At 36.7% G+C, this 23,351-nt stretch overlaps 1 protein-coding gene across 2 annotated transcripts in view; it reads right to left on the bottom strand.

The window, feature by feature from the left end:
* PRIM2 (DNA primase subunit 2) overlaps nt 1-23,351 on the bottom strand; it is a 349,495-nt gene that overhangs the window by 158,853 nt on the left and 167,291 nt on the right. For both annotated transcript variants that reach the window (XM_060615833.3, XM_060615834.3), the window contains exon 8: nt 4,373-4,440. In XM_060615833.3, coding sequence (XP_060471816.1) covers nt 4,373-4,440 — 68 coding nt within the window. The remainder of the gene's footprint in view (nt 1-4,372; nt 4,441-23,351) is intronic.

Raw genomic sequence — 23,351 nt, 5'->3', positions numbered from 1 at the left:
CAATCTCAACCTCCTAACGTCTATACCCCCTAGGTAACATCTAAACTATACAGGTCATGCAAATCAATGATGATTACTATTTTGTAACAAGATTATCATTAGAACCTTTCAAATCAAATAGCATTATTTCCTATTTTAACCTAAGCAAAAGAAAGGTAAAAAGAAAAACATTACATTTAGACACCCAAAAAAGACAATTCAATATGCTTGAAATGCATATCACAAGGTTACTTTCTTTGTACAAGAGAAAGTGTCAAACTATGCACATCAGCTGCCACCCTACATACAGACGTCTCTGACATGGTAATAAAATGAGAAGCCATTTCATTTAATAATGATAAAAAAGAAACATCAGTTGGTGCATATTACATGTAGCATCTAGCCCTCGTTGCCTAGCAACCAGTCCTGAATGAACTCTGCTGAGAATGAAAGGCCTAAACGAATGTACAGTTTGTGCAAGTTTCAAGGACTTGAAGAGATGTGTCAGTAGTTAATCTAAATTCTAGTTGACAATTACCATACTGAGGTGGAGGAAGAAGAACCCATCATTATTGCATAAAATCAAGCATTAACTAAAGGTGAGATTGACGTTTAGGTTTATATCTTCTGAACCAGGTTTTATACCGGAAAAAATGTGGCAATATGACTTACAAATTACAAAAACATCATGCAGGAAACAAACAGAATATTGCTGTTATAACACACATTCATTCATTCAATGAAACACATAATGAACACCTATCATGTGTCATATACTGTCCCAGCACTGGAAATAAAAATTTGAAAGTCACCTTACAAGCTCTCAAGCAGCCCATACTATAATGGAGTCATCAGAAAGTAAACAAATGATTACCACATTATAAGTTCTGTAATACACAAGTAGCCATGGGGATATTATGAAAACACATATTAAAAAACATCAGATTCAAACTGGGGGGAGTGGCCTGGGAACTAAATAGTCAGGGAAAACTTATCAGATGAGGTAACATGGGCTAAGTCTTAAAGGACAAGCAAAAATTAGTTAAGTTACTGAAATGAACGAAGGGGAGAACATTCCAGGCAGATGGAAAGATATTCTCAAGGGCAGAGAGGTCAACAACAGCAAGCTGTATTAGAGGAACTTCAGGCATTTGGTGGCACTAGAAGTTGGGGGACCAGTACTAAAAGCATCCAAAGAGACACAGCAGGCCCTTCTAGAAGGACCTCACATGCCACTCAAGAAGTTCAGACTTCCTTTGCAGTGAAATTGGGGAGACAGAGAATGATTTTAAGCCAAGGAATAATATAATTCTGGCAATCGTGTGAAATATTTTAGAGGGCAAACAGGGCAACAAGGAAAATATAGAAGAAGTTACTACAACGATAGAGATACTCAGGAGACAAAATCAAGAGATTTGGATGGGCAGGAGAGGGAGGTTGGGGAAGCAACTCAAACATGATTCAGTAACAGTGCTCTAGGAAATGCAAAAACTGTGTACAGTATTCATGCTAGTCAATCCAATGAAATGTTAGTCTGAACCATTCTCAACAACAAAACAATTATACAGAGGTTAAAAAACGTGTCTCTGGGAAGGAAAAGTTACCAGAGAGAAGAGTAAGAGAGGTGGGAAAGAGAAAGAAGTGAAAAGGAGTAAAGAAAATTAAAGAGCACTAACAGATACTAGAAATTAATATCCATCTAAGTTTCTGAATGAGAAGTAACATTCTAAGTTTTAAAAGAATAAAAAGTTGGTAGCTACACTTGTGGGGAGCACAGCATAACAGATAAACTTGTTGAAGCATAATGTTGTACACCTAAAACTAAGGCAACATTATGCTTCAACTATACTTCGATTAAAAAGGTGGGGAGGGGGGATTAGATGGGAAGTAGGGCCAATTTTCTATAACTACGTTTTTATCCATTCTCACACTTCAAACATGTGCCCAAAGTTTATTTACATCCTATCTACTGAGTTGCCCACTCTCAATAACATCCATCCTAGGGTCAGGTAAGTCAAAATATGAAGTGGGGCCCAGATTAAAATTGCTCTGGTCACTACTAATCTATTTGATCTGACTCCTTAAAATATTAAAGCCAAATCTACTTTACATGTTACAATTCAAAGGCACAATTAGCAAATGCTTGGATCAGTATCATTTTCAAATTGTTACTCATTCTTTAGCTCAGAAATCCACTGTTTTTGACATTTCTCATCTACTTTTATGATGACATTTTATCTTGCCCTGGCCTTTGGCAGAAAACAATGTAATTCTAACTAAATAATTATAGAATTGTATTTTTTAAAACAACAATCAGACAGACTTCTTGAAACATATTTTCCAGAATGTTGTGTGATTAATGGATACCATATCAGTTTTCAACCCCTGACAAATAAGCAACTGAGATTCAAAACACATAAAAATTGAGAAAGAAATCTTGTAAAGCCATACTTTGTGCTGTTTGATACAACAGCAGGATCCTGATCTCCTTTCATTCTCAATGAATTCTGTCTAACTGAGCTCTGTGCAAAGGTAAATCCCAAAGACATTAATATACACATTTATACCTAAGACAAATATGTCAATTATGACAAGCGTTTAATTCACCAATATGTACTACTTGGATTTACTGAAAGCATTTCCTATTTTTCTTTTACTTCTCAAGCTTTACTTCTGATTTGAACATTTTGCCTTTTGTCTGTTAGAAGCAACAGAAAGAGGAGTAAAATCTTGAAACAGAAATAGGTTGTGAAGAGACAAACAGAGATCAAAATGGAATAAATTAGGGTGATTCAGGGTTGTTGAATGAACTTGGGAAGTGTGGGAGGGAGGGAGGAAAGAAGTCACATACAAACAGGTTGTTTAGAACAGAAGCGGGCTGAGCCATAGTTATGTTATTGGCATTAAATTCAAGAACTAAACTCTCTCAAAACAGGTTAATTGAAGAGAACTGGCAATTCTGGTAACCAGTGCAAGCAGCAAGAAATTGGCCCTCAAACTTACTTTGTAATTCATGACATGTTTTGTTTCTATCGTTGGAAGGGAAGGGAAAGCATGTGCTGTCAACATGTGAATTCCACACAATCTAAGATAGCACAGTGATATATAGCCATTTAATAAAAACTTTGTCCCTCTATATTTAGGTCCCTTGGACACACTCAAAAAGAAAAAAAAAAGAATAAAAAGAAACTATAAGATGTTTGCCTACATAAAACTTGAAAACATAGGTATGATGGATAATGCACCATTTTCAAAAACCTTCAAGAAAAAAATGTAATAACAAATACACCTCAGAATTACTATCCTTTACATCTAAAATACGTAAGATCAAATAAAATCAGGAGATTCTAACAACACATGAACAAATATACAAATAGTTAATTCTACTCCAAAATGAAAATGGATAATAAAATGTTTTAGGATCATTCTTACTAAGAATCAATGAAATGTACTTGGTCACAATAGTATCCTCTGTGATTAACTATTAAATTAGCAATGGTTTTAGTTGTCCTCTCTTCTTCAGGGTACAGTAAAATGGGCGATCTTGTATAATATAAAAATATAAGCAGAATAAGGTTTTTGAAAAGTACATATACTTAAATCTTTAAAATGGTTCATATGCCTTGACAAAGTAATTGCACTTCTGAGAACCTATGCTAAGAAAATGATAAAAAATACAGACAAAAATTAACATATGGCATTTTTTACACTAGTGAAAAGAACTGGAAATGATCTAAATGCCCCCAAAAGGATGAATAAACTACAGTACAGTCATACACTAAAATAGCATGCAATCACTAAAAATAATGTTTTTGAAGAGAGGCTAATAACAGAAAAGTCTTGCATTTATTTTAAAATGAAAAAAAACCAGCAAATTTAAAGTATAATTTCAACACTAGGTTCCAAAACAGCACAGAAGGAAGTATTACTTCTGAGTGGTAATGATGGGTTTTTCCTTTCCCTTTCCTATACTTTCTAATTTTTTAAAAAATAATGAGAATATATTATTCTTGTATTTAGAAAACAAATCCTTCCTATTTCATCTATCCCCAATAAAATTGTGGGGGGTCCCAGAAGTATGCTTTCACTTTGCATGTAAATAGCTCATTCCGTTGAGATCTTTCTGTAGTTAGTCACCTCTGCTTGTTTTAACTTCAACTTATCAACTAGTTCTACATACTTTCATGGAATTAAAAAGCTTCGAACAGACCCCAAAGTCAAGGGTAGCAAGTGTATTATATTAAGAACTTCAACTTGCATCACAGAATTAAAGCAAGGAACAAAAACTGTTAAGTTTTTAGTAACTGAAGGGGTTTTAATCACTTTAATACACTTTGCCCACTTTGATGCACTTGCAATCATAAGCATAAGAAGGGTTATGTCATCTTATTACCTGAGATGGTTAAGCAGAGGCTGAAGTCTCTCATCTGACTGCACAGCAGGCAAGGACCTGGCTGTTAACTAAAAGCAGAGAACAGGGTTAGTAAAAACGGCAAAGATCAATTACTGAACACATCTGAACACTAAATGCAAAATGGGGAGAGGGGGTACTTAAAATGTAAGCACCATTTTTTTCTTTTTTAAATTAAAGAATTGCACAGAAAGCTGACACATGTGAGTAAAGCTAACTACATGGCCCTAAGTTTTGCAGGGTAGGTCACTGAGTTTAGAAGTAAAGAAAAAAGAGGTAAAGCAAAAAGAATAACGGAAGAATATCTTGAGAACATCTTTTCATGAGTTCATGAGAAAACTTCTAGTTATAAAAATATTATCTTTGTAGGTGCACCTGGGTGGCTCAGTCAGTTAAGCGTCTGACTTTGGCTCGGGTTGTGATCTTGTGGTTCATGAGTTTGAGCCCTGCATTGGGCTCTGCGCTGACAGCTCAGAGCCTGGAGCCTGCTTCGGATTCTGTGTCTCCCTCTCTCTCTGCCCCTGCCCCACTTGCACTCTCTCTCTCTCTCTCTCAAAAATAAACAAACATTAAAAAATTAAAAAATATACATACATTATCTTTGTAAATAAAAATGGAAAAACTTCTAAATTTACAGCAACCAACCTTGTAGCACTGAATCGTGGGATGATGAAGAAACTGGGGAGAGGAACTTTCATTTATAGCTAAGCCACTGTGAAATTGGTTACATGCAGAATTGGTTACACACACACACACACACTCTTTTTCTCTCTCTCTCTACCATGTACTCCTTCATTCTGATAACCACATTACTATAAGAAACCAAGAATATCTTTTAAACACACAGAAGCAACTCAAAAGTATTTAATATTGACAACTGACACCAAACTGATCTAGAAAAGAAAATGTAAGATTCAAAGCCTTATTGTTAAATATTATACCTCAGGTTGAAAGTGTATCATGAAAATGTGAGCCTCTGCTATACTTTATTGCAATATGAATTATATCTCTATGTATCTCTCATTCCTTTCTGTTCTTAAAAGAAAGCCCTCTTATACTATATGAATTTAACTCCCCCAAAGTAAAAACATTCATCCAAAGCAACCAGAGAGCCTGAAGTAGCCTTAATAAAACACCAAAACAAAAGTAAAAGATTTCTTCTAGATCCTATTATGTCAATATAGATCTTGAAATGTACCAGTGAATTATTTGACAGTTCACAAAACAGAACCTTCCTTAAGGCAAACGACAAACTGAAAGATAGCCTTTGCTTTTATACAGGGTATCCTTTCTAATTATTTCATACATTAATTAAAATGTTCTAAAAACAAAACACATTTAACTCATAACACCTAACTTTCAGTATTATACAAGTAAAATAAAATCACTTTTAAAACATCTAATATATACCATGCTTGTGGGGAAAAAATGTTGACCAAAATGCCACATGTGAAGTCATTCTAATTAAATCATCTAATTAATAATAATGGAGAGACATTCCCACTTTGGGACAAGAGTTAACACAAGTCAACAGTCATCAACTAATTTAAAATAAAGTGAGACCGTCTGCTGCAAATTTAGCATAGCCAAAAGACTCTCAGTTATCTCTAAGAAATGTTAAATCTATACTTCATGACATAAAATGTATGTTTTATAAGGTTTTATAAACAAAACACTTTTGGGGCACCTGAATGGCTCAATCAGCTAAGCATCCAACTCTTTTTTTGTTTTTGTTTTTTCATTTAAAAAAACACAGCAGAGAGCCTGATGGCAAGGCTCAAACTCATGAACCACGAGATTATGACCAGAGCCGAAATTGAACGCTTAACCGACTAAGCCACCCAGGCACCCCACATCCCATTCTTGACTTCAGCTCAGGTCATGATCTCACGGTTTGTGAGTTCAAGCCCCACATTGGGCTCTGCACTGAGAGTGTGGAGCCTGCTTGAGATTCTCTTTTTCTGCTCTTCCCCAAGTGTGTACTCGCTCTCTCTCAAAATAAATTAACTTAAAAAGAGCCAAAACTTTATAAACATAACACCTTAATACACACGATATCTGCTAGTGTCAAATCCCTTAATAAAATATCATCTAAGAGACTGCATGGCTCAGAACCAGAGTTATACTCAAAAAAGAAAATTTATCTAGATATTTCAAAAGTGAATTTTCTGAAAACAGATGGAGAAGACAGACTGGGCTTTTTCAGTTACTTCTGTCAATCTACATAGCATGCTTTCTAACTGCATGCTATGCAGAAACTGTCTTTTCTAAATGAAAGCAAACAAAAACACTCCAGTAACTGCAATATATTTCAAAATATATTGTTCATTCCATACAGAGAAAATTTCTCAACTCAATGCTATCATAATCTTAGCCTTCATTTCCTTTTTCCTAAACTATTAATACATCTCCACTCACTGTTGTTTCTGCTTCCACTCTTGCCTCTTCCCTAATTTATTCTCCACACAAAGGCCAAATTGAAATTTTCAAAATGAAAGTTAACCATTCCCCTCATTAGGCTGAAGTTATTACACCTGCTCTTTCATTAGACATTCTAAAATGTCCTGTTGAGCCACACTGCTGAAACACTGGGCACAGGATGAGTGTGACTGACGACAAGCACACTTCAGAGATACTGCAGGTTCCGTTCCAGACTAACATAATAAAGCAAATATTGCAAAAAAAAAAAGTGAATCAAGTAGATTGTCTGGTTTCCCAGTGCACATAAAAGTTATATTTACACTATATTGTAGCCTATTAAGTATGCATGGCATTACGTCTAAAAAAAATGTACTTACTTTAGAAGTACTTTACTGCTAAAAAATACTAACCATCCTCTGAGCTTTCAGCAAGTCACAATCTTTTTGCTGGTAGAGGGTCTCACCTTAATGTAGATGGCAGCTGCCTGATCCAGGGTAGTGTCTGCTGAAGGATGAGGTGGCTGTGGCAATTTCTTAAAATAAAAGAGAAGTCTGCCACATCCATTAACTCTTCCTTTCAGGAATGATTTCTCCGTAGCACACAATGCTGTTTGATAGCATTATACCCACAGAAGTTCTAGGGTCAATCGTCTAAAACCCTGCCGCTGCTTCCTCAACTAAGTTTATGTCACGTTCTAAATCCTATGTTGTCATTTCAACCATCTTCACAGCATCTTTACCAGTACCTTCCATTTCAAGAAACCACTTTCTGTGCTCATCCATAAGAAGTAGCTCCTCGTTTGTTCAAGTTTGATCATGAGCTTGCAGCAATTCAAGCACATCTTCAGGCTCCACTTCTAAGTCTAGTTCTCCTGTTATTTCCAACACATCTGCAGCTACTTCCTCCACTGAAGTCTTGAACCCCTGAAGTCATCCATGAGGGTTGGAATCAACTCCTCCCAAATTCCTGTTAATGTTGATATTTTGACCTCTTCCCATGAATCACAAATGTTCTTAATGGCATCTAGAATGTTGAATCCTGTCTGGGTTTTCAATTTACTTTCCCAGAACCATCAGAGGAATCACTATGTATGGCAGCTACAATGTCACAAAATACATTTCTTAATTAATAAGACTTGAATGTTGAAGTTACTCCTTATATATTGTATTGGCAGGCATGAAAACATTAATCTTGTTCTATATCTCCGTCAGAGCTCTTGGGTGAGCATTGTCAATGAGCAGCAATATTTTGAAAGGAATCTTTTTTTCTGAGCAGGAGGTCTCAACAGTGGACTTAAAATATTCAGTAAACCATGCTGTATACAAATGAGCCATCACTCAGGCTTTGTTGTTCCATTTACAGAGCACAAGGAGAGTAGATGTAGCATAATTCTAAAGAGTCCTAGAATTTTCGAAATGATAAAGAAAGAGCATTGGCTTCACCTTAAAGCCACCAGTTGCCTTAAGGCCTAATAAAGAGTTAGCCTGTCCTTGGAAGCTTTGAAGCCTGACACTGACTTCTCCTCTCTAGCTATGAAAGTCCTAGATGGCATCTTTTTCCAATATAAGGCTGTTTCATCTACATCGGAAATCTGTTGTTTAGTGGAGCCACCTTCATTAGTTATCTTGGCTAGATCTTCTGGATAACTTGCTGCAGCTTCTACATCAGCACCTGCTGTTTCATTTTGCACTTTGATGCTATAGAGACAGCATAGTTCCTTGAACCCCATGAAACAACCTCTGGGAGCTTCAAACTTTTCTTCTGCAGCTTCCTCACCTCTGTCAGCCTTCACAGAATTAAAGAGAGTTAGAGCTTTGCTCTGGATTAGCCTTGGCTTAAGGGAATGTTATGGCTGATTCAGTCTTCTATCCAGATCATAAAAACTTTCTCCATACAGCAATAAAGCTGTTTTGCTTTTATCATTCATGTGTTCACTGGAGTAGCACCTTTAATTTCCTTTGAGAACTTTTCCTTTGTATTCACAACTTGACTGGTACAAGAGGCCTAGCTTTAGGCCCATCTCAGTTTTTAACATGCCCTCCTCACAAAGCTTATTTCTTTAAAGTGAGAGACAAGTGAACACTTGTCTCATCTGAACACTTGTAGACCATTTTAGAATTGTCAACTGGCCTAACTTCAAGATTGTTACACATTTCAGGGAACAGGAAGGTCCAAGGAGAGAGAGAGACAGGGGAATGCGTGGTTGGTCAAACACAACACAGAAAACGTTTACCAATTAAGTTTACTATCTTCTGTGGGCACAACTTGTGGTGCCCCAAAACAATTACAATGGTACCATCAAATATCACCAATCATAGATCATCATAACAAATATAATGATAACGAAAATGTTTGAAACATTGGCAGAATTACCAAAAAGTAACATAGAGACAAAGTGAGCTAATGTAATTTGAAAAATGGCACCGATAGACTGGCTCAATGCAAGGTTGCCACAAACCTTCAATTTATAAAAAAAAAACGCAGTATCTGCAAAGCACAATAAAAGAAGGTATGCCTGTATACAGTTTCTGCCAATTGCACAAGACACAACGGGAGCATATCAGGTAGAAATCTGCCATAGCTCCAGTTTCTGGAACACATATACTTAATGATTTGACTCCCATCTCACCCCTTCCCATTCCCTACAACTTATTTTCAAACGTCTTAATCACTGACAAGAATAATTCCTCAATCACTGGTCAATGCTCTGAGTAAAATTATTTCAAGGAAGATTTTGAATCTTCCAAAGGTTTTTGCTTTCAACTTTTAAAACAATTAGCATTTTCAAAAAGAGCATGTATCTCTTCATGGTAAGCAGATGAGGTTATAAAGCTCTTTCCAAAGCTCTTTAAAGCCATCTGCTGACCTTTTGCTGACAGAACATAAACCTCATTTTAGGGACTGCTGGCTCCATCATTTCTTCTGAAATTTCTTTCTGAGCCTAAGTAGCTATGAGTTCATTACCTGGACTATGAGGGGCACTGCATCCCCAGCACTGGCATAACAGATATTTAATAAATATTAATGTGTCACAAATCCAAAAACTTCCAAGTGTATAACTCCATGCAAATATATCCATATCTACATCTCATGGTTAAAGCTTTTCGAATTCATGCTTTGAGCAAAACTAAATCTAAATCAAAACTGAATCACAACTGTCAGCCTTACAAAAAAGCAATACACTATCATAAGATTTTCAACATTAAAAACTTTTCTCTATAACATGAAATGAATAATTGTCTAGTTTAAATAGGCTTTGGTTTGCACATTTTGTTTGTTGTTTTTAATTAAAAAAAAAAATACAGCAATGTCCTTGACATGTAACAATGAAAGAGAAGGAAGATCTATCACAGTTTATATCTGTGATGGCTAAATGGGCTGTTTGAGGTGGGGATGTTTCATGGGAACCATAAAAAAAAGTTGGCATACATAACATATACTTTATTTCTTATTACTATTGAGAGGTTGGGGTGAGCTGTCAGAATATCCTTTCATTATTAAGAATGCATCTAGTAAACTGAATTAACTAATGCAAGGCTTGTGTGGTTTTTAGACAAGTATAACAGATTACTGATTCTTTTTTTTTTTTTAACATTTATTTATTTTGAAAGAGGGAGAGCACTGGAGCAGGGGAGGGGCAGAGAGAGAATCCCAAGAAAGCTCTGCACAGCCAGTGCAGACCCCAACGCTGGCCGAACCCACAAACCATGAGTTCATGACCTGAGCCAAAGTCAGATGCTTAACTGACTGAGCCATCCAGGTGCCCCAAGATTACGGATTCTTAAAAAAATGTCATTTTAACGGTCAGTATCACTGAGTGTATCTAGCATTTTGCACTATATGTAAGTACAAAAAATAAGGGATTCTGCCATCTAATAACTCTCCTTTTAAAAATGTTTTAAATGTTTTATTTATTTTAAGAGAGAGTGACAGCATGTGTGCATGCATGCACGCACACAAGTGGGAGGAGGGGGAGGGGTGAGAGACAGGGAGAGAGAGAATCCCAAGCAGGCTCAGTGCTGTCAGCACAGAGCCCAGTGCAGAGCTAGATACAACAAACTGTGAGATCATGACTTGAACCAAAATCCAGAGTCAGATGTTTAAACAACAGAGCCATTCAGGTGCCCCTAACAATTCTCCTTTTAACGCCAATAAATACCACATAGATTCAAAGGTACAAAACACAAGAGAAAGTCTGCAGGCATGTGGTCCAACTTTGTCACTATACTTCTGAGGAAACCAGGATCTATTTTTTGTTTTTTTAATGTTTATTTATTTTTGACAGAGAGAGAGACAGAGAGAGAGACAGACAGAGACAGAGCACTAGTGGGGGAGGAGCAAAGAGAGAGGGAGGCACAGAATCCGAAGCAGGCCCCAGGTTCTGAGCTATCAGCACAAAAGCCCAGCATGGGGCTCGAACCCACACACTGTGAGATCATGACCTGAGCCAAAGTCGGATGCTTAACCAACTGAGGTCACCCAGGTGACCCGGAAACTGGGTTCTTTAGACCATAAGCAGCTAGCTACCGCACTCGTGTAGAACCTGTGCTAGCTCCTGAAATCAGCATCTACACGGTAGACAGCACTCTCCACGATTCCCAGCAAATCACACTACAGCTGTAAAGCAGTCAAAGGCCCTTGCCTGATCCCAGTGTGATTCTGTCTCCTCTTATTTCCTTCACTTTTCAGAACAGGGCAGTGCTCTTCAAGAACCACCAACCCATAAACTTTCAGTCTTGAAGATTCCCAAATTTTGCACTGAAGGCTCCTTACCATTATTTGCAACTTGGCTCAAATGTAACTTCCGCCCACAGGCCTTCCCTAATCACTGGTGGTAAAGCAGCACCCTCTCTGCAGGTATCGTTACTCAGTCATCTCACAACATTCATCACTATCTGAAATTGTGCTTGTCTTTCTCTTACTTGTATCTTTCTCTTCCCAAAAGAATATAAACTCTGTCTATTCTGTCTTGCCCCCCACTTTTCCCCCACTGCTTAAAACGGCATATGGTGTGGCATACAGTAGGCACTCAATAAATACTGTAGAGAAGATGAAAGATTCACCTCGCTCAAACATTTCCAATGGAACCATGAGCTTAGAAAAGTCTCCCCTAGACACTGGCCTTTTTGGTGTTGCCTTTCTCAAGTTTTCATAAGTAAATATGACCTATCAACTAGAGGGACCACACACATTTCTCTTTTCATTTCTAGCTGACTGGAGTATCTTAAGTCCTCCTTTTACAACGAGGGGAAGCACTCAATGCAGTTGAAACTATAGCTCCCTATTTCAAAGGAAACAAGTAGCCCAAAAACACTAGTCCAGGGGCACCTGGGTGGCTCAGTTGGTTAAGCGTTCGACTTTGCGCAGGTCATATTTTCGTGGTCAGTGAGTTCCAGCCCCGCATCGGACTCTGTGCTGACAGCTCAGAGCCTGGAGCCTGCTTCAGATTCTGTGTCTCCCTCTCCCTGCTCCTCCCCTGCCTGCACTCTGTGTCTCTTTCTCTCTCAAAAATAACATTAAAAAATTTAAAAAAAAAATAAATAAATAAACCAGTCAAAAAAAAAAAAAAAAAAAAAAAACAACAACAAAAAACCAGTCCAAAACTCAAATTATGGATATACTATAACAGTAATCTAAATCTAAATACTAAAAAGTAATCACAACATAGTTCCTTCCTTCTAATCTATGTCTTTTGATGTGGGTTTTTTTTTGTTTTGTTTTGGTCATTCAGTAATAGCTACAAATAAAACAAAAATGTCTACTAAAATATAATTTTCCCAACAATACTGAAAGTTTAAAACATACATCAAAGTTAAAAGTCTTCTACAGTGAACACCCATTAAAAAACCATAACCTGGCAAGACACATCCGCTTCAAAAATTTACAGAAAATGAGTCAGGAACAGTGTACAAGTGATTCTATTCAAATACAGCTCACTTAGATGTAAAAAAAAAAAAAAAAGTCCTTTGTCATTTATGTAAATTGTTACATAATGAAGGAGCTATGTTAAACAATTTTCAAGATACTATTGTTAACTAAATGGGATGCACTTCCTGGTAGAGAAGTTATTTTGAAAGGAGTCTTAAAACACTTCCAGCTCAAAAGGACACAAAGTTGCAAGAAAATTTAAATTCAAATAGCAATTAGAAGATTAATCTACTCAAGGATGGAAACCATAGATATAAAGCATGCTTGGCTCTCCTATCTTTTCAAGAGTAAGGCAAACACACAAATATTTTCTTCTGAGACTTTCCACTCCAATCAGATCAGCATGGAAAGAGTAATTTTTAGAATTATGATCCTGGAGTTAAGTACATGCATACATTTATTCTGCATACATTTGTGTTTGAAACAGTTCAAGAGAGGAAAGTAAGGCTGAGTGATTTTCTAGCAGTATGAGGAACTGTTTGTAGGTGAGTGATCCAGGTATCTAAGATAAAGAATCCAACTATGATAGAAACAGTGGCAAGGAAGTGGAAAGGAAGACATGAATGTGAGAAGTATGAAGGAGGTATACTCCGCATAATTTTATGCCTAAAACAGAAGCATATGCTATAGAGGACATCTAGGCAGGTAGATTATTCTATTAACTGCAACATAGTAGCTATAGGAAGAGGAGGTTAGGAAGAAGAAAGGCAATCAAGTGTTTTGGCATGCTGAATTTGAGGTGCTCCTGAATACCCAAGTGGCAACTGAATATGTAGAGCTAGAGCCCAGGAGAGGATATGGTGTTAAAGATATAAATTTAGGTGTTATCAGCAAGTAAGTCACAGGTAAAATCATGGACTGGCAAAAAAAAAGGCCAGGGATTACACATAAAGCGTGATGTCCAACTGTTATTCACGAGTAGGGTTATAGAGCCCAGTGTGGAGGGTTCATTCCAAGCTACATCCAGGAAAGAGGACTGACTGCCAATATCTGCTCTGGATATGGAATGGGAAATTAGAGGTTATCTGCCTGGTGTGGGCTATCCCTAGTGGGAGTAATCAGAAAAATAAGGAATTTTGCCAATAGACTTAAAGTTTCTAACACTGATTCTGAGAAATTACAGATTTACTAGAGAGAGGGAGAGAAAGAAAGACAATACAACCAACAGCTCCTTTAACTCTTTCAATAAACACCTGGAATACATGAATTACAGTTTGTAAATGAAAATGTTCCCTAAGGAAAGCATTCTGCCTCCAGCTGTGACGCTGTTGCTCTTAACATGTTAAAGGAGACTGTGCTATCAGCCAGTCGTTATTTTGAAGCAGAATTTTTAAAGGGCCCTGTAGAAAGGGGAAAAAGAAATCATGATTTTCTTCTTCAAATGATGGGCATGAAGGGAAGGAGCAAAAATACACAAGGAGCTAAACTACATAGGTAAATACGGTACATGATTCTTTAAGAGTCAATAGACATTTCAAAAACAAAGGTGACTCAATCAGTTGAAAATGAAGAACAAAAGGGTGGCTTCATTTTAAAATAATAAATCCCTTCTTTCTGAACGACTAGCCCAACACTGGCTAAATTAAAACACATAAAAATGACAAGAAAACAATGCTCACTTGGAAAATATTGCTCAATTTTGTTCTCTGGGGTTTTACCCTCTACCACTGATTTCACCTTCCTTACAAAACTCAAGAGGAATGACAATATGCACTAATATCAAAGTTGTACCTTAAAAGAACTCCAAGATAGGTAATCAGCACGAGTTAGACCTTTCCTTTCATACAATCTTGTTCTGCTCAAAGAGGCAGAATAGTACTTACTCTCTCTTCCAGTGATATTAGGGCAGTGGCATTTATATATATCCACAAATGACAAAGACACCAAATTTAGTGTTTTTTGTTCTGGTTTGGTTTTTTACTTTTTTACTTTTAATAGACTTTATTTTCACAGCAATTTTAGGTTCACAGCAAAACTGAGAGGAAGATATAGAGATTTACCATGTACTCATCTGTATAACCTCCCCCATTACCAACATCCCCCATGAAACTGGCACAGTTACTACAACTGACGAATCTATGTTGACAAACCCAAAGTCCATAGTTTACATTACGGTTCACTCTCCGTGCTATACATTCTATGGTTTTGGACAAATATATAATACATGTATCACCACTTTAGTGTCATACAGAACAGTTTCAATGCCCTAAAAATCCTCTGTGCTCCACCCATTCATCCCTTCCTTTCCTCTCCCCTCTCCTCCCCAATGCCTGGCAATCACTTATCTTTCTACTCTGCTGTGTCCTTAGTTTTGCCTTTGCTAAAACACTGTAGGGGCCACAGGCAGACCACCCCAAGATGGGCCACTTGGACATAAACATTATGTTGAGTTCAAAACAATCAAAACCCAGCAGATTCAGGAAAAGCTCTTTACTTCCCCTTCAACTGCCTGCGTATACTAGATAGAGAGTTATTAACAGTGATTCCTCTTTACCTAAGAAACTTTCCTACCTAACAGGGCAACCTTAGTTTTGCAAACATCTCCTCAACTTCCTGCTAATGGTTTCCTCCCCTATGTGTCTTCAGACCATATCCATCTCCTTAGGTCATACAAGCAGTGCGTTGTCACGCTGTCTTCAGAATTTCCACGTCCATATCGATTCCCCATACATATGCTATTAACTTGAATTTTCCCCCATTGATCTGTCTCATATCAGAAGGACCCAGAGGGAAAGAAATCCTTCCTCCCCAACAATATCACATAGTTGGAATCAGAGAGTATGTAGCCTTTTCAGATTGGATTCTTTCACTTAGCAATATGATTTTAAGATTCTTCCATGTCTTTTCATGGTTTAACAGCTCACTTCTTTTTAGCATTCCATCATCTGGATGTACCATGGTTTACTTATCTATTCACCACCTGAAGGATGTCTTGGTTGCTTCCAACTTTTGGCCATTATGAATACAGCTGCTATAAACATCCACGTGCAGGTTTTGTGTGGACACAAGTTTTAAACAGGTGTGTTTTTAAATTAAGAACAAGTGGGAATGCTTTTCAAAATGCCTTCATAGTCTCATTTCATACAAGATTTGAGATGGCTTCCACTGCACCTTACTTCACCCACGAATACCAACTCAAAATCTAGAATACTAACACTTTTCTAAATTGAAGATGCATATATTATGCTTATACCTCAATTCTAAGAGATAAAAATTTATAGGTTGAAAAAACTTTTTTGAAATCTAAAGGCAACAATTTATTTAAATGGAGGCCTTACAGCAACAAAAGATATAGCTCTAGAGAGCACAGGTTGCTGAACAGAACTATCACTTTTATTACTGGGACCAAGGCAGATGCCAAGTAAAATTAACTTTTAGAAGCAGCTGCTCTTTTAACTTCATTGATGTTAACCAATGGAAAATCCTGTTCTTTTTGAACTCCATTTTCTTATAATAGCAATGGATCCCAATTACAAATCCCAAACTGTGAGAACCCACATTATATTCCCCCTTCCTCCTGGAACCAAGTTTGTTGCCCAGTTTCATGTTCCCCTTTGGCTGCCTGAGATGCTGTTCATCACTAATCCTAACACTCTAGTGCTCAGATGCCCACAGTACTTTCTGGTTTTCACTGGGCTCACACACACATTATCTTACTTGATCTTCAAAACAGACTTGGTTTCATCAGTACAATGCTTCAGTACATGAAAATTTCCCTATCAGGTAGCCTCAAACATGATTTTCAATATGTAGGCTCTAAAAACCAACCAACAACCTTGTCAAGCAAAACGCATAGATTTCATTTGAGCTCTAAACATGCCCAAGTAGTTTAATTGCCAAAGAATATTAAACAGTGCAGAGTTAACAAGATATTTCCAGTTCAGGGGTCTGGATGATATGAAGAACTGAGAGAGTAAACCTGGGAATAACGCAAGCAGACATCCCAGTGCTGATTTTTTATCATGAAACCTATGGTGTGAAAAGAAGCTTGTTATTCAGAGGCTAACCTAAGCACCTTACTGATGCTCTACATCACTTAGAAATGTAAAACAATTGCTTGAGCAAGGAAAAAAAGGTATTAAGAGATATGCAGTGATAAATGTACATGGATCACTGGATTTTCTTCCATAAAGTAAAACACCTATAAAATCATTTTACTTCTAAAATACTCCAATAATTTTGGTTCAAAATTCTCAAGCTACTATAGCAAGCAGTTTCACAATTAGACTTCTCACAAGCCAAACAAAGATCTGGCAAGTGGAATTTGACACATTTTGTTTTTCATGTTGGCACCCAAGAGATAATGCATTGTCAAACTTCTGTTTGTCTTCTTAAAGGACTGCTCTTGTGGAGGCAACAGCAAACACAGCCAGCTCTCCTCATGTTTTTACTACATGCAGGGCATTTTCTTAGAAGTTCTATACAGACTGTTATCCTCACAATATCCCTAAAAGTGATATTATCCCCAAGGCACATGAGGGCTTCATAAACTGTTCAGCCAAAGACACCTGGAACACCCAAGTAAAGGGAACAGGTGACCTCTGTGTCCTAAGCACCAAATTTTTTTTAGCCTCATGTATTTGTCTTACATACTCATCCAAAATTTGCATTTGATTCTAGAACCTGTCCTTCTTGGTTTTACTATAGAGATGTTTACTTCACCATTGAGTAAAACAGTACCATTACTGTCCTAAATATACTTTTTACATTCCCTAATATATCTAGTCCTAAATATTTGGCCATCCTAAAGCTTTAGAAAACATAATATACCACATCTATACTCTTTACAGCTTCCCTGAGAGAAATCTCCAGTGCTACATTTGCGATAGGGAAGTCAGCTGAGAGGATTCTGGCCCCTGCTGGATTTCACTGGCCACATTCTCTCTCATTTTGTATAAGTACCACAATTACACAGAGACAGAACTGACATTTGTTCAGCCATACATAAATCTTTATATGCAAAGACTCTAAAAATCACTTAAGTTCCTAAGTTTTTCATTCATTTAATAAATTTGTGAGGCAGTAACAGAAGTTCTAAAGTTCCTTATTCATTACATTTTCATTCATCATTTCTGTCTCCCAAAACATCTATACCATATTTAGTTAAATTTACATCTCTCAAATTCCCATTTAATGTAAGAAATATACTTATCTGGGTTTTCCAAAACCAAACTGTTCCTTTTCTGTTTGTTATTTGTAACCATGAATCTTAGGCAAAATATTATGTGGAAGTTTTTCATAAAGCTTCCTAAATATGCACATAAATTGTACTATATGCACTGAAATTGCCAACTGCATCTATAGGCTTCTAGTAAATGTTTAAAAGACTGCCCAGACAGAAGAGTGGCTTTCATAGTGCATGCTATTTATCTTCTTTAAGTAGTACAGTCCACAATTCTTTAAGTTCCTGCTGAGTCTGTTTCCTGGTATAAATGGCAGACATAAGCTACACATTACATTGGCAATCTTATCTCCATTCTAAATATTACTAAACAATGTACCACTGCTGATACTGGAAATTTTAATTAAACATAATCCATTCTGCACTACACTTACATACTTAAATTTATTAAATAATCTAAAACTAATGTCAAAGGGTCTACAATTATGTTTATTAGTAAAGTGGAGACACACAAAAGATATGTATGTCTAAGTACATATTTTAATTTTCTACAAGAATTCTTTTTCCGTTGACATGGACTTTTACTAACACTTGGAAGTAGAGATAGAGCAATAGGGAGTGTAGTAAAGGGGGTGGATAGTATCTATCAAAATAGCACCAGCATTCTTCACAGAGCTAGAACAAACAATCCTAAAATTTGTATGGAACCAGAAAAGACCCCGAATAGCCAAATTAATCTTGAAAAAGAAAACCAAAGCAGGAGGCATCACAATCCCGGACTTCAAACTGTATTACAAAGCTGTATTCATCAAGACAGTATGGTACTGGCACAAGAACAGATACTCAGATCAATGAAACAGAATAGAGAACCCAGAAATGGACCCACAAACATATGGCCAACTAATCTTTAACAAAGCAGGAAAAGACTATCCAATGGAATAAAGACAGTCTCTTCAGCAAGTGGTGCTGGGAAAACTGGACAGCGACATGCAGAAAAGGAACCTGGACCACTTTCTTACACCACACACAAAAGTAAACTCAAAATGGATAAAAGACCTAAATGTAAGACAGGAAGCCATCAAAATCCTCGAGGAGAAAGCAGGCAAAAACCTCTTTGATCTTGGCCGCAGCAACTTCTTACTCAACACGTCTCCGGAGGCAAGGGAAATAAAAGTAAAAATGAACTACTGGGACCTCATCAAAATAAAAAGCACAGGTAGCCTACAGAATGGGAGAAGATATTTGCAAATGACATATCAGTTAAAGGGTTAGTATCCAAAATCTATGAAGAATTTATAGACACTTCTCCAAAGAAGACATCAGATGGCCAACTAACACATGAAAAAATGCTCAATATCTCTCATCATCAGGGAAATACAAATGAAAACCACAATGAGATACCACCTCACACCTGTCAGAATGGCTAACATTAACAACTCAGGCAACAACAAACAGATGTTGGCAAGGATGCAGAGAAAGAGGATCTCTTTTGCACTGCTGGTGGGAATGCAAACTGGTGCAGCCACTCTGGAAAACAGTATGGAGGTTCCTCAAAAAACTAGAAATAGAACTACCTTACAACCCAGCAATTGCACTATTAGGTATTTATCCAAGGGATACAGGTATGCTGTTTTGAAGGGACACATGCACCCCCCATGTTTATAGCAGCACTATCAACAATAGCCAAAGTATGGAAAGAGCTCAAATGTCCATCAACGGATGAATGGATAAAGAAGATGTAGTATGTATACACACACACACACACACACACACACACACAATGGAGTATACTCGGCAATCAAAAAGAATGAAATCTTGCCATTCACAACTACATGGATGGAACTAGAGAGTATTATGCTATGTGAAATCAGTCAGAGAAAGACAAATATATGACTTCACTCATATGACGACGTTAACAGACAAAACAGATGAACATAAGGGAAGGGAAACAAAAATAATATAAAAACAGGGAGGAGGACAAAACAGAAGAGATTCTTAAATATGGAGAACAAACAGAGGATTACTAGAGGGGTTGTGGGGGGGGCGGTGGCCTAAATGGGTAGGGGGCATTAAGGAATCTACTCCTGAAAGCTTCGTTCCACTATATGCTAACTTGAATGTAAATTTAAAAAATAAATTAAATTAATAAAAAAATAAAAATAAAACAAAATAAATTTTAAAAAGAGGGAGTGGATAGGATTTTTATTAAAGCATCAGTAACAGCGATGTATTATGTGACAAAACACTGTCCTTGGGAAGGCACTTGAAGAAATGGAGGGTCTTGGGTTGTTAAAAACAACTGATCAACAAGGATACTTAAGAGTTCCATTTCCTTCCACAGCTGAACTTCAAATCACTGATCCAAATGTATAGTTCAAGTATGGTAGCCCCAGATGGCTAACAACATATTTCTAACATTTATGTTAACAGATGCTGCAAAATGTATTCATTTGTTTAGTACTTCAGCTACTTTTTCTTGCCTTTATGACCTAATTTTCTTGCTGTCTTAAAACACCTTGATTTCTTCCTTGATAGAGACTCTGACTTTGTAGATGTAGCAAGTGTTTTTAGTTAAATGTAAAAAAAGCCCAGTGCTCCTTCACATCTCATTCATAGCTTCTTTCTCTAACCTGAAGCGAGATACTGCACTATTTTTGGATTCATTAAGTCCTACAGTTTTCCTCTAAAAGGTGCTTCAATCAGTTAAGTGTCCAACTTTGGCTCAGGTCATGATCACATGGTTCAGGGGTACGAGCCCCCATTGGGCTCTGTGCTGACCGCATGGGCCCTTCTTGGGATTCTCTCTCTCTCCCCCCACCCCTTCTCTCTCTGCCCCTCTCTGACTCATGCTTTCTCTCTCTCTCTCTCTCAAATAAACTTAAAAAAATAAAATAAAACTATTATATAATTTGTATCCTCTAATAAAGAATTTGTACATTTAGGCCCTTCTGACATGAGCTTCTTAACATATTTGACTAGCTTCCAATTACACAAAATTAGAGTCTTGTGATTAATTATAGAACTTCTGATTATATTGAAAACAAATCAGAATAGGAAAAATAATTTCCATTGCTAGGACATAAAAATCAGTGACAAACTCTAATTATGAAAAGGAAATAGAAAAGTATAATCTCTTTACTGTGGTAAAGACATTTATTTAAACAATGCCAACTGGACTTCTCACCTCAGTATTCTATCAGATAAGATGCATTTTCAAAAGGGTTTATCATAAACTTAGAGACAAAATTCATCAATATGATTAAGGAAGTAGGAATATGAAATAAATGTATCTTGAAATGCTTCAACAAACACAGCAGGGTACCCCAAATGCTATTCTTTTCTTTCTTCCTTTTATTTTTTTCAAAATTAGGCATCATCACAAGTAACAACCTGAATCAATGATGTCTTCTCATTTCTCATTTCAAATAATATACAATCCCTTTAAGAACACAGACCCAAGCTCCTGAATTTAATTTACTTAGTATATAAAAACGAATCATTTCATTATTAATTTAAATCACGTAGTAAATTTAAACTGCATGCAAAATTCTATTTTCCTAAGAAAAACAGGTATTTTTCTTATTATTTCCTTTCAGGTTATGACCTTTTCTATTATTTTTGAGGTTCGAGATAATTACTAGATTCTATGGTAAAGAAGAAATGCTGGTCTCAGAACTGAAAGAATCCTTACCTGCTGGCTTAGCTAGAGAAGGTTTTCTTTTTTTGTTTTTTAATAATGTGGCTATAAAAATTGCCTATTGTTCTGACTGCCCCAAACTATAAGCTGATATTTTAGTGATGGAATGGACCCTAGCTAATATTTCTTGCAAGTTATAGTATACAGGGTTTGGATTCTAGACCACTATGACATACTATTAAGTTCACCTATCCCATCTGAATCAAAGCACAAGGTATGAAATCAAGAAAGGGGTAAAGAAAGCATGTTTAAAGATACATTTCCTAAGAGTAATCATTTCAGTATATCATATTTGTAAAACATCCTGTGATATCAGAACAGCTAGTTGAGACTTTTAAAAGACCTTGACATCATTTGACTGATTGCTTTCAAATGACATTATTTCATACTTTCTGGCACAATCAGGCTGATAGTGTTTGATGGATAACCAGACAAGCAAAGGACAAGTCTGAGCAATAGCCATCCTTTATATCTGACATCTTTATGTTTTATTACATATCTTAGGAAAAGAGAAAGGGAACAAAAACCCCTAGGCAACGCTAGTTCCCAAAGATCTTACTACACACAAAAAGGCCCAAATCAGTATGATTTTAAAGCAGCCAATCTTGACATAAAAATCCATTTTGTTGCAACTAAAGAATCATCAACAGTTCTAAAATTGAGAGGGATAGAGATCTGCATCTTACACTTCTTCAAGTTTACTTTCTCTAATAAAGTGCTTTAAACAAACGGCCACAAGATCGCCTGTACAAAGCACAGTATACCAAATGCAAAGCTTGGTTTTTCCTGTTCTGCTGTCTGTGCCTGACTTACATTGCCCTCTCAGCTTGTTCATTTTAATCAAATGTAAATGAATGCCAGCACAAACTAAATCAGTCCTACCAAGAGGCTTCAACAGTGTTGGCATGTGAACTATCAGACAGCTGACAGAATTTTAAAGTCAACTACTGAAAAATACATATATTTGTCCTAAATCTCCACTGAGTTTTTTTTTTTACGTGACATTAACATTACATAAAAGTGCTCAGCAGACTTTTTTTTTTTTTTTATTATAGACACTTCATAGTGAAAGTATGGAGGACTAATGATTTAAGCCAAGTGGACATTTGCAACAGCAGACTGTGACTTTTCATCAATGTTCTAGCTGGAAGTCAAAGAAAGAATTTTTGGCCCCTGTGCCAGGAAAGAACAGAAATACCATTCACTAATATGAGCAGGAATCTGGAAGGAAAGGTCAAGGTTCAGTTTTGCCCATGTTAAATCTGAACTGCCTGTTGGACAATCAGAATTATCTGGACTTAAGAAGTAAAACTATAAAACCAGTCAGTCAGACTCAGAACATTCTACACATTTCTGTGTTTTAACATAATTTCTACCCTGAAAACTATAGCAACCAAATAGTGTCTTGCAGTCTTGGTGTTCCTTTTCATGACTAGCTACAATTAATGGATATAAATATCACTTGCTCCAAGAGCATTCAGTTCTAAGATTCCTTACAGCAACTGAAATCTTACAAAAAGCTCTTACGCCACCCAACAATTAGAATGCTGAACCATCATTTGTTTCAGGGATGCACTGACAGTATGGTAGCTACTAGCTCTATGTGGTATTGAGTTCTTAAAATGTGGTTAAATTGAGATATGCTGTAAAATACACACCAAATTTCAAAGACCTACTATGGAGAAGAGAAGGTACAGTATCTCATTAAGGGGAGCCTGGGTGTGTCAGTTGGTTAAGTGATTGACTCTTGATTTCAGCTCAGGTCATGATCCCAGGGTCATGAGATCGAGCCC

Source organism: Panthera onca, chromosome B2, assembly GCF_046562875.1.
Source record: "Panthera onca isolate mPanOnc1 chromosome B2, mPanOnc1 haplotype 2, whole genome shotgun sequence".
In the NCBI taxonomy this organism is placed as follows: Eukaryota; Metazoa; Chordata; class Mammalia; order Carnivora; family Felidae; genus Panthera; species Panthera onca.
This window is presented reverse-complemented; position numbering and strand designations above follow the sequence as displayed.